The sequence below is a fragment of the Pelobates fuscus genome, chromosome 2, assembly GCF_036172605.1.
Source record: "Pelobates fuscus isolate aPelFus1 chromosome 2, aPelFus1.pri, whole genome shotgun sequence".
Taxonomy (NCBI): domain Eukaryota; kingdom Metazoa; phylum Chordata; class Amphibia; order Anura; family Pelobatidae; genus Pelobates; species Pelobates fuscus.
The window spans coordinates 162189339-162202406 of record NC_086318.1 but is presented as its reverse complement, the minus strand read 5'-3'; the positions used below and the strand labels follow the sequence as shown (position 1 = coordinate 162202406).

The 13068-nt window shown below is 40.1% G+C and overlaps 1 protein-coding gene across 1 annotated transcript in view; it reads left to right on the top strand.

Annotated features, from left to right (window-relative positions):
- The window catches only part of CSMD1 (CUB and Sushi multiple domains 1), a 1854468-nt gene that overhangs the window by 866734 nt on the left and 974666 nt on the right, over nucleotides 1-13068 (top strand). Inside the window, exon 4 of the mRNA XM_063441118.1 lies at nucleotides 1971-2165. Coding sequence (XP_063297188.1) covers nucleotides 1971-2165 — 195 coding nt within the window. The remainder of the gene's footprint in view (nucleotides 1-1970; nucleotides 2166-13068) is intronic.

Below are 13068 nucleotides of genomic sequence, written 5' to 3'. Positions count from 1 at the left end.
ACTCTTTGATAAATCACTTTTGTCTCAATCTCAGTAAATATGTATGGATTAATTGGGGACTCACGGCATATGTTAATGAAAGTCTAGGTCAAAGGACATAAAGAATATATTCAGAAAATCTTAGTTTTACTCATCTTACCCATCTATTATTAACACTACTTTTTATAAGTGAATCTAAGTGCGACATTATAAACCTGTCCCTTGCCTTAGAGTCACATCTGTATTCTATTATTTATACATAATTTGTTATTGTTTTAACTGAGTGGTAGGAACATGTTGATTTGTTGATTTATATTAAACAATCAGACAATTATTTATTTGCTCTTTTTTAATTGAAAATGCTTGAATGCTTGGGTTTTATTTCCTAAAATGTACTAGCTAGTTTGGGTTTTGTCCTTCTTTTAAGACAGGTGATATTTTATTCTTTTTGAATATACCATTATTATATATTTCAACTTTAGATTATTTTTACACTGCTTTGTTGAAGGATATAGGAGGATTTATGGTTATTTTTGTAGGTTGCAGGGTGAAATGCAAGTTTAGAGATCATGTATGACACACTGTTTTCCTCTGTTAAGTGTTATCACAACTATTTCTGTAGATAATAGGTTTACTTTGAAAGTGTTTTCTTGTGGGGTCAAACACATGGTTGTAAATACTCTTACCTGAAAAATGCAACAGCATTCATCAGAAAGATTATTCTGTTTATATTTCGACTACATCATTGTTACAACAAAAAATATTTTTATTTCAGATTGTATAGATGGTCTATATATTTACATAAAACATAAGTTTCAATTCCTGTGTAGGCTCATTAAATGCTCTAATTACGTTGAATATTAATAAAGATTTATTTTTCCCATCACATGCCCAATATTTATATCAAGATGGTCAGTGCAAGTAATTAGCCATGAAGTCTTTAAAATAGAGAAACTATATACAGGGTTATTCACTAAAGTGAGAATTGAAAGTGAATTGAAAGAGAATCTCAATTTAAAGGTAAAAATAGCCAACATGCAAACATTCTCTAAGTCAGCTATGCCGATACTGTATATTATGGTAGGGTGTGGAACTGCACTCTATCCCTTTAAGCAGTATGTAGCTGGGTGCAACTCAGACAGTCTCAGTACCAGAGACCAAAATGCTGAATAACAAAATAGAAAAGTCGAGGCACTCCAAGGTACAAATCAGGCAATTTTATTGAACCCACTCCATCGCAACGTTTCGACCTACACGGTCTTTGTCAAGCTTGACAAAGACCGTGTAGGTCGAAACGTTGCGATGGAGTGGGTTCAATAAAATTGCCTGATTTGTACCTTGGAGTGCCTCGACTTTTCTATTTTGATACTGTATATTATGGCAATTGGGTGACAATGCATAATTACTGACAAAAAAAAATAAAAAAATAAAGGCAAATTGTTGTCCTACTTTCTGTCACATAATGTGTATACTTTTTTGTTTTTTGTTTTTATCTATCAACAATAGTATACTGAAAAAATATACACAATTATTGTGCTGACTTTTATTTGGATTTGCTTTAAAAAGATTAAGTATATGAAGGTATCCTTTTATAACTCCGTTACCAGTAGGTTACCATTATTGTGTATAATTTCACAGAAAGTTGTTTGCTGAAGTATATTATTAAAACATAAATCCCCTTCTGGTGTCTTACACATCTCTCCTATGAGTAATACATTCATCACAGATAATAAAATACAGCTCTGTGTGTGACAGTGATGTATTGATCTGCAATCATATTGAAAAGTCCATTAAAATACTTGGAAGGGTGATTTTCTAAACTTTGCTGACGGACGATGTTGAAAATAAGTGACTAATACTCCTTTTCAATAATAACATATAACAATAGATGTGTTGAAGTGCTAATGTGAATGGGTAATATTTACAGGACTTATGTTAACATTATAATTACATTTTATAAAGTCTAAAATATATCTATGTTTTCTTTTAAGTGCTGCCAAGCCATACTTGTGGAAATCCTGGAGAAATACCAAAAGGTATACTACATGGGACACGATTCAACATTGGAGACAAAATCCGATACAACTGTGTAAATGGATATATTCTTGAAGGACATTCTACATTAACATGTATTGTAAGCCCAGGAAATGGTGCTTCTTGGGACTTCCCATCTCCTTTTTGTAGAGGTAAGATGCTTTAAACAATCATTTAAACCGGAATTACATAGCAGTAACAATAATATTTTTGTATTATTGAAAGTAAGTTATTAATGAGTTATTATACATGGCAGTAAAACTTAATTTTCACCTGTGAATGTAACAGATATGAGCAATGGTTAACAATTTTTCACAGCCCAGGAAATAAAGAGATGAAAATATTGGTTTTATTTTTCATTTTTATTTGTTTTCTTTTACTTCAAGTTAATCCTCTTGTCAAGGTTTCAGTTCAACATCTGGACATTCAGATGTTGAATTGAAATGTTGACAAGAGAATTTACTTGAACTGAAAATAAAATTTTGATTTGGAATCCTAGAGTGCTGACTTTCTTCATGTTTATATATATATAAATATATCACAGAATTAGTATTAGAAGATGAATTGAAGTTATTATTTTATATATTTATGCTCTGCTGTACATAGTTTCCATAATGAAAGGAAACTCTAAATTCTCTATTTACACAAAGGAATAAAACATTAAAAGTCACCTTGTGTTAAACTTTTCTTTACTGGATGCTCTGTTTACTTGAAAATGTATATTAAAGGGACATGCATCACCTTGGGACAATGAGACAGTATCCTCATTCTGAAGCATAAAAAAGGAGGTACATTAGATTATTTTATATATATATTATTTTATATATATTTGTGCTCGGAATTTAATATGTAATGGATAGTGTAAGAGATAAAAGTTGGTTGTGGTGTGCCGAAAACCAACGTCCGAGTGGGCCTGTAAATAAAAGAGGGCCCACCAAGGAGAATTGTATGTTCTAAGGGTGTGTCCTATCCATAGGAATGCTGGAAAATTGCACTGGACATGTCTGCCAGATTTGCACATGTGCAGTTGGAAGATCTATTCACCTTGCAACATACTAACAGGGGTAGAAGTGAAGGGGTTTGATAACTATGATTATTGCAGTGCAGGCTCCGGTGTCAGGTCTCTCTTCCTGCTGCTGCACACAGATTCCCTGCTTCTGTTATTGGGTGACTGGTCTGGAACTGAGAAGGGTGACATGTGTGTAAGAGGGAGGGGGGGATGAATAAACTTGCTTAGCTAAGTGACCAAAAATGCATGCTGAAAAATTCTATAGTAACTTTATAAATGTTTAAGAAGTACTTTTCAATATTTTTCTTGCTTTATTTTGGTCTGTATATTTGTTTAAAAGTGTTTGCTTACAAGTTTAAAAGGACACTGTAGGCACCCAGACCACTTTAGCTCATTAAAGTGGTCTGGGTGCAATGTCCCATGTCCCTTAACCCTACAGTGGTTAATTATTGAAGTCACGCTCTGCATGAGGACTTTTAGTGTCACATTTTTCCCAGTAGGAAATCATTGAATAATGCACCTCGCATGCACATTAGGTCTCCCCCGTCGAGTCTTTAACCCATTCAGTGCCGTGGGAGGGTTGGCACAAGGGAGGGGGGCACTGTAGAACTTTATAGTGCCAGGAAATTGGCTTTGTTTTCCTGGCACTATAGAATCACTTTAAAAATTAATTGATAGTGATGCATGTTCATTTAAAAATAAAGACAACTACATCATAATCCAGTAACAACAGTGCAGTGTAAATATTAACCCCTTAAGGACGCAAGACGGTTCAGGACCGTCATCGGCATTTTTGCGTTGCCGACCGACGACGGTCCTGAACCGTCCTAAATTTAAAATGTACTTACCCGATCGCCGTCGTTCCCCCGGCGGCGATCGGCGGTGCTCCCGTTGTGGGGAGACTGCCTGCAGCCCAGACAGTCTCCCCATGGCGGATTAGGACCCCTGGGGCCATGTGATCGCCCAACAGGGCGACCACATGGTCACAATAGGTGTCCTAGTCTCTGCCTGCAGGGGGACTGTCTGTGCTGACAGGCAGTCTCCCTGCATGTGTAAAATCATAAAAAAATTTAAAGTGAAAGGTAATAAAAAAAAAATATTATTATATATGTGTATATATATATGATATATAGACATATATTATACCTATATAATATATGTCTATATATCATATATATAATGTCATGCTAAGTGTATTTTTATATTAATATGTACATATATTAATATAAAAATACACTTATAATTAATTTACACACGTATATATATAATATATATAATAACTATATATATATATTGTATATATATATTATTATAAAATACGAATAATAAATAATTTAAATTAAATTAAAAAAATTTAAAATAATAATAAAAATTAAAAAAAAATTATATATCTATACGAAATGTTATTCTAACTGTATTTTGATATTAATATATATATATTTATATCAAAATACACTTAGAATGAAATTGTATATATATCTATGTATATATAAATAAATAAAAAGAATACGAACTATTCATATGTCCATATACAAAATTACATAAATAATTATATAAATATACACGTAGACTTCAAATATATAAATATGCATATATATTTAAATTCTACGTGCGTATTTATGTAATATTTTTACATAATTAAGTTATTTTATTGATTGCAATTTAAGGGACCTGCCTGCCAACCCAGGCCAAAAGTCTAGAGAATTTAATTTGCTAGCACTGTATTTTACCCTGTAACGTTCTACGACACCCTAAAACCTGTACATGGGGGGTACTGTTTTACTCGGGAGACTTTGCTGAACACAAATATTAGTGATTCAAAACAGTAAAACATATCACAGCGATTATATTGTCAGTGAAAGTGACTTTTTTTGCATTTTTCACACATAAACAGCACGTTTACTGATGATATAATTGTTGTGATACATTTTCCAGTTTTGAAACACTAATATTTGTGTTCAGCAAAGTCTCCTGAGTATAACAGTACCCCCCATGTACAGGTTTTATAGCGTTTTTGAAAGTTACAGGGTCAAATATATGGGTCAAATATTTTTACATTGAAAATGACCAGGTTGGTTACGTTGCCTTTGAGAGCGTATGGTAGCCCAGGAATGAGAATTACCCCCATGATGGCATACCATTTGCGAAAGAAGACAACCCAAGGTATTGCAAATGGGGTATGACCAGTCTTTTTTAGTAACCACTTGGTCACAAACACTGGCCAAAATTAGCGTTCAATTTAGTTTTTTACTTTTTTCACACACAAACAAATATGAACGCTAACTTTGGCCAGTGTTTGCGACTAAGTGGCTACTAAAAAAGTCTGGACATACCCCATATTGAATACCCTGGGTTGTCTACTTTAAAAAAAATATGTACATGTGGGGTGTTATTCAGCGATTTATGACAGATAATAGTGTTACAATGTCACTATTGATACATTTTAAAAATATATGTTTTGAAACCGCAATATCCTACTTGTACTTATAGCCCTATAACATGCAAAAAAATAGCAAAAAGCATGTAAACACTGGGTATTTTTAAACTCAGGACAAAATTTTGAATCTATTTAGCAGTTTTTTTCATTCGCTTTTGTAGATGAATAAAAGATTTTTCACATAAAAGTCAAAAAACATGTATTTTTTTCAATTTTTCATCATATTTTTTCATTTTTTTAAAATTAAATTACATGAGATTATATAAATAATGGTATGTAAAGAAAGCCCCTTTTGTCCTGAAAAAAACAATATATAATTTGTATATGAACAGTAAATGAGAGAGCGGAAAATTACAGCTAAACACAAACACCACAAAAGTGTAAAAAGATGCCTGGTCGCAAATGTACAACATCGCAAAAAAAGTCCAGTCCTTAAGGGGTTAAGAAAAGGAGAAAAATAAACATAAAAGATTATTTACTAAAGTGAGCATTTAAAGTGAATGCAAGGAAAAAAATGTAAATGTAATGTCAAACATAGCTGAACTGGAAACATTTTCTAAGTAAGCTATGCTTTCCTTTTGAATTAACTTTTAATTCTCATTATAGTGAATAACCTTAAATTGTTTAATTTCTCCTCTTCTCTGTGTGCTTTTTCTATGATGACTCACAAGGTGCAAAGACTAGAGAGCGTAACAATGAATGACAAGGAACTAAGCTGGAAGCATCCTTTGCAGAAACAAAAGTTGTGGATTTCTGTATTTTATGAATACATCTTTATTAAATATGGTTATAAGGAAATGTAACATTAAAAACTTTAGGTACTAACAGCTTCCCTTTAAACACCTTTAAACAGGGTTATTCACTAAAGTAAGAATTTGGGGGAAATCAAATTCAATTTAAAATTTTAGGCTAAAGTAGCTTAACTGGAAGCATTGGTGCTTTGGAAAATGTTTCCTGGTCAACTATTTTGGCCTTATATTTTACATTAATTATCATAATTATTGGCTATAGTTTACCTACTGGTTTCAAACTCTTTTGTCTGGATTTTGCTGCCTACTGTTGTCATAATCATCTCATGCAGATACCATTTGTATTTCAGCAGTCATCTATTAGGGCCTTGGACAAACATAGTAAAGAACACGCCTTATTTGTTAATGCTACAACAACAACAATTGGACTTTATTTATGGTCCATCCTAGGCATGCGCACTGCCTGTTATTCCTTTTTTGTGGGATTTTTTGCTCTCCATAAGTTTAATCCAGACATGGACCCCTTGCTCACGGTGCCTAGAGAGATATCAGCTATGCCTCACTGATGATGCCTAACAAGGCTGAAACGATTGTCTGGGCTTGCTGTATCTCTCGTGCAGAGCGAACTTGCCCGTATGGGTGGAACCAGTCTGAAATGCTTCAGATATGTTCTCTCTGTAATGGCATAAGTTGAGCTAAATCCAGCTTGAGATTTAAGTGGGGACCCACCGAAGGGCAGGCTAATTGAGCTGTTGTCCGTTCTCACCTCTCTAGCTACTTGTTTTTCTCAATTTAATTATCCATTTTAAATATAGAGGGTAGTAAGGAAAATGTACACCATTTACCAACAAGAAAGGGAATTTCAGCAAGCCCCACATGTGCTTTAATTAGTGGCTCTTGGAATATATAAAAAAAATACTGACAGCATACCAACATGAGCCTCCTCGATACCTCATAAAACAATAGTATCCAAAGCTATTCAATTGTAAAAAAACTGTTATTCAAAATGTATTATTGTGATAGTAATTCAAATGTATTCATGGTCTCACATCTTAAAATAATTTCATAGTGTCAACAATTTGTGTAACACCTTAAACAAGTCCTGCTCACAGAAAAAAACAACATTTTGTTTCAGAGTAGTCATTTGCTCCATTAAGGCATAACAATAAAAATATGCATTTCACTTAAACACTCATATTTTGAGCATCCTGCCCCTCTGTTTGTACAAAAAGGGAAAAAAAATCATAGCTCTATGAGGGAGGATGGGTGATAATGGCAATAGAGGAATTTTCTACACAAATAATTAGAAAAAGAAAATCCTGGGACATAACAACATCAAATAAACTTTTGCCGTCAGCTTAATAATTTGACTATACAATCTCATAATACTGAAAAATAATGTTGAACAGTGAGGTAGCCATCCAGAGTTTGAACAAACAACGGAGGGGTTCACTTTATTAAAACTGGGCTGGGCTCAAATGTTTACTCTGTATGATAAATATGATGGATAATACTGTCTCTCTGATGTTTGATAAAATTATGTTTGATAATATGCTTGTAAGTCAATATAAATTGACTGGTCTGGGCTGTAGTTCTCAGTGATTGTTGCCTCCCCACTGATGACGATGTGTGGGACTATGGTCTCCACCTTTTGGGCAGGGTTCATAGGAAGGGTGAGAGTCATAGGATGTGTCATAAGATGGGCGGAGATGATTAGGGCCACATTTTGGGGTGGGGATAGTCTTGACATCAGTACACACTCTGACCACAGTTAAAACATTGGTTACGCCCATAAAGAAAAGACGAGCACCATCTTGACCGCTCCCTTCTGCATTCTAATACATGTAAGCATGTGAACACACTCACATTCTTCATTTAACTGTAAAAGTATCCTGCATCTTCCAAAATCAAGCATTTGATGAATTAGGGCATGGGACTTTTTATACCATGTTCTCTCTGACTATCTCTGACTAACAATCTGCGCACAATCACTCTGCATATTATTTATCAGATTACCTCTGAACTTTCAGTCAAGGTGCATTCTTTCAGCCAACATTCTTAAACCTTTAGCATAATAACAAATTTTACTGTCTTCTGCTTACATGCTAATGCCGCTGCCATATTTTTCCTTTATCAGAAACTACCTTCTACATAGCATTCCTGTCTAAAAAAAAATTCTGAGTCAGCCTTGGGAAGGGAGGTTCATGTCCAGCTTTCAAACTGAGGCACATAAATAATTCTCACTCCTATCATGTCAGACTTTACTTGACTACAGCAGCTTAAATCTTATTTTGAATTTGCCTCCTTTTGTCCCATCCTATTAGCAAAATTAGCAAGCAATGTGAGTGTGCAACCACTGAAAATTTTAAAAAATCATATTACAAACATCCTCATACTTTAAGCAATGCACTTCAAATTTACACAATTGGTGGACAGGCTTAGATCTGGATAGAAGATACTTAATTTTACCACATGACAGGAGGCTTACTATTTTGCATTAAACTCTCTTTACTAACTCCACATAACAGTAAAGAAAAGTGAATCATTAACCAATCAAAATGCAATAGGAGGTGTAGTATTCACAGTGCTGAGGCTCCTCTCCCTCTTTCTTTACTGCTCCATCAGCAGACAGGTCAGAGTTTCAGGCTCTTCCCTTACTCTATTGTGTATAATCTGTTTTATGCCTTTATTGTGTTTTTGCTATAGACTTTTAGTGCTAGGCTGTTTTCCTTCTCTATCCTTTGTGGTCCTTGCCTGTTACCCCTTTAATTTATCCAGTTTTATCTCTCCCCTCTGAGATTCCCCCTCCTGCTTCCTTCCCCTGCCCTCAGGGACTTTCCTTTCCTGGCACTTTTCTCCGTTTCTATTGCTGGTTCCCAGCAACTTACTCTGAGGGTAACGTTCACCCTCTTCCCCTTTGCGCTCCTCGCGGCCTCCCGGTCGCACTCAATCTCACCGGCACGCCGGGAAACCCCTTCCCCGTCTCCTCGGCGGCCATTTTGGATCTCGCGCATCGCGAGATTCACAGCCGCCATTTTGGGTGACACGCGATCCCCACAGTGCCGGCACCCGGTCGCAAACCTCCCGGTCTGATACACGGACAGACCTACTCTCCAGAGGACAACACGGTTGTCACTTCGGCCCACACATACTGTTGTGTGCAAGCTTACCAACCTGGCAGGGGTCAGCAGGTTAGTCCATATACACTAACCTGCTATAGAGGCTGCTGGCCCTATTCAGTGCTAACCACTATACCAATCAGATCAGGTGGATTTTGTGCCACCTTGTTATACACACACTGGGTGAAACCCTTTTATTTCGGCTGCCATCAGGTGGATTTTGTGCCACCTATATTATTGTACATGACAAGGGAGAATCCCTCTATGATATGACCAGGTAGATTTTGTGCCACCTTCACCTACATGTACATGTCTGGGTGAAGCCCAGTAAAAATCCCAATTTACCCTGCTGGGGACTCTGGTATCCTTATACCACACATTTAATTCACACACACTCTGCTGGGGTGTTTATACTTTTATTTGTCCATATACTTATACCCTGCTGGGGTTCCACAGGTACCGCTGGTACCATCAATCACGTTGTTCCTTAAACAATTGCCTGACCCCTAGCCCAACCTACACCCTGTGCAAAATATATATTAGATCAATACCGGTCCCACTCCAAGACATTATGGAAGCATCCCAAACCCCTGCGGACTTCCAGACAATGATTGCAGAAGCCATCTCCGCCTCTATGGAGAAAGCGCTTTCCAGAGTTATGTCAGCATCAGCTGATCAAACCAAGAGAGCCACACAAGCCCACCTACAAGACGATGATTCTGAGGCTTCAGCGGACTCACGACCTACCAAATGCCACTGGAAGGGTGACAAAGGGAGTGATAATCCAGTCAAAGGCAAGGCACCATCTAAACGCCACAAGCCAGCCCCACCTACCCTCGCCCACTACTCCTCGGATGAGGAAGAGGAACACACACCGCGGATTCTGTTTTGCAGGACGACGACTGGGACTCGGACACTGGCTCCCGTACTGGATTTTTACGAGGCACTTTCTTGAATGACATCCAGTTGCCGGACGACCTCACACCTACCCAAGAAGGGGATACCATCCTAGATCCCACAGGGCAACGTCTCTTCGACCCTCGTAATATCTGCCACCCACGCTCTGGGGACTGGACCCCTGAACACCTTTCTAAATGTATGCACCGCTGGCTCCGCAAACCGCTAGAAAAAATGGTGCGCAACCGCCTACGCTCCGAATGCCCACGCCCTTTGCTCCCCGACCACGTAACTCAAACTCCGGAGTTCGACCAAGTCATGACCACCTTCATGTCTCGGAGTGGTCGTGATCCCCGGAGAAGCGTGGAGAAAGGATTCCACGGAGTCCAGGACAAACTGCTGGACTCCGGCCCACTTTCCCACATTATGTATTTGGCGGACAACGCATTTACAAGGGATGACCAATTTAATGCCAGCATGGTAAAAGAGTGGGCGCATGACAATAGAGAATGGGCACAAAGGTGTTTTTGTTTTGTTGGCAATACCAACGTAGTCCTCTCCTCAGATAGGCGTAAGGCAGCGTTGCCCCGCAGTGACGGGAAGCTGGTGGAATTGGGCACTAAGGAGTTGGGACCAATGGCACAAGGCAAATTGTTCGGGTAAGCTTTCCTGAAAGAACTAAACAAACACGTTAACATCTTTACGTCCCTCAATAAGGCTCAGACTTCCATGAAAAGAGTCTTCAGGGGCTACCCCAGTTGGGGTGTTTTTGGATGGGCTGGCCGCCACAGGGGCCAAGCAGCCAGCCGATTTTGGCCCTCTGGCCCCCGCTCACATAGACCTCAACCCTTCAACCCGGAAGTGGGCTTCAGACAACCCTTCTCCTACACCAGAGGAGCCGACCGAGGCAGAGGACCTCACAGCCATGGCAGAGCACGCTTCCCCACAGGTAAGCGATCTTGTGTCTCAAGTTCCACTTACCCCATATACTGCAGGTCGCATCGCTCTGTCTTTTCAGAACTGGACAACCATCTCCGCGGATGCATGGATCCTCCAGACGGGGCTACGTCATCGACTTCGCAGAACCCCCATACCAGACCATCCCTCCGCACCCCATACAGTGCTCCAGAGAGGACCACCGCCTAATCGACAACGAGCTACAGGAGCTCAAATCGAAAGGAGCGATCGAACCAGCTCACGAACAAAGGGGTTTCTTCAGCAACATATTTCTGGTAAAAAATAAATCCGGGGATTTCCGCCCGGTCATAAATCTGAGGAGGCTCAATGCTTACGTAATGTACAGGCATTTCAAGATGGAGGGAATTTACCTCCTGAGAGACCTCCTCCAAGGCGGGGACTGGTTCACGAGATTGGACCTCAAGGACGCTTATTTGTCAGTACCCGTCCACTTCTCCTGCCGCCAATTCCTCAGGTTCCGATGGCAAGGCCGACCCTGGCAGTTCACATGCCTTCCCTTCGGCCTCAGCTCAGCCCCGTGGTGCTTCACCAAGCTGCTGAAGCCAGTAGTTGCACATCTACGTGCACAAGTAATTTGGTGCATTATCTACCTGGACGACCTGCTACTGTTTTGCTCCGACCGGTCCAGACTGACGCAACACACACACTATACCACACAATTCCTGTCATCCCTAGGCTTTGTGGGGAACTATCAGAAGTCGGCAATATCTCCGGCCCAGACGGTACAATTCCTGTGCTTCGAGAGCGACTCCACGTCCAGCACAATATGGCTACCGACACCAAAGATCGCAGCCATCAAGAAGGAACTACGCAGAGTAATCCGCTGCCGTACCATTAAACTCCGCAACCTAGCTTGGATTGTGGGCCTGCTCTCCGCGTCTATCCAGGCAATCTTCCCGGGTCCGCTCCTCTACAGAGCGATGCAACGCCTGAAGGCCTCATTCCTCCGCCAGAACCCTTCCTACGACCAAACCATTCCGGTAACGGAGGAAGTCAAGGAAGAACTCGGATGGTGGTTGGACAGCATGGAGGCTTGGAATGGCCGGGCAATCTTCGGCACCACACCGACATCGTCCTGGAGTTGGACGCCAGCCTCTGGGGCTGGGGCGCCACGGGCGAAGGCAGATCGACAGGCGGCACCTGGACTTCTCAAGAAATCGACCTTCACATAAACTGCCTAGAACTCCTGGCAGGATCGTTCGCGATCCGCAGCCTGACAAGGGACAGGACGGACTGCTGCGTTCTCCTCCGGATGGACAACATCTCCGCGGGCCGCTACATCAACCGCTTGGGAGGAGCACGGTCCAGACTCCTTTCAGAAATTACAAAGGAGATCTTCGATTTTTGCCTACCTCGAAAGATCTCACTCATGGCAGAATATCTCCTGGGAGAGACGAACCTGACAGCGGACTGTTCTCGCGCCACTGGCGGGGCAGCAGCGACTAGACCCACTGATCTTCCAGCACCTCTCGGTCAGGAGAGGTCCCCTCCACCTGGACCTGTTCGCATCTCGCAACAACAAACAGACTCCCGAATACTTCATCTGGCTCCCAGACCCGGAGAGCAAGGCAGTAGATGCGTTTCTCAAACTATGGCCGCCCGCGGTAGCATATGCCTTTCGCCCATTCGACATGATTACGAGGACGGCTCAGTACTTGAAGACACAATGCGGGTCTCTGCTCCTCATCACTCCTCTATGGCGAGGTCAACCATGGTTCCCAGATCTTCTGGCATCATCCTACATGGATCCCCTCCTCATACCAACTCATCCAACGCTCCTCACAGATCTGAAAGGGAACCCTCAGCCTCTCATCCTGGAAGACCGACTCACCTTAGTGGCTTGGACTCTTTCAGGGGCGCCTGGCA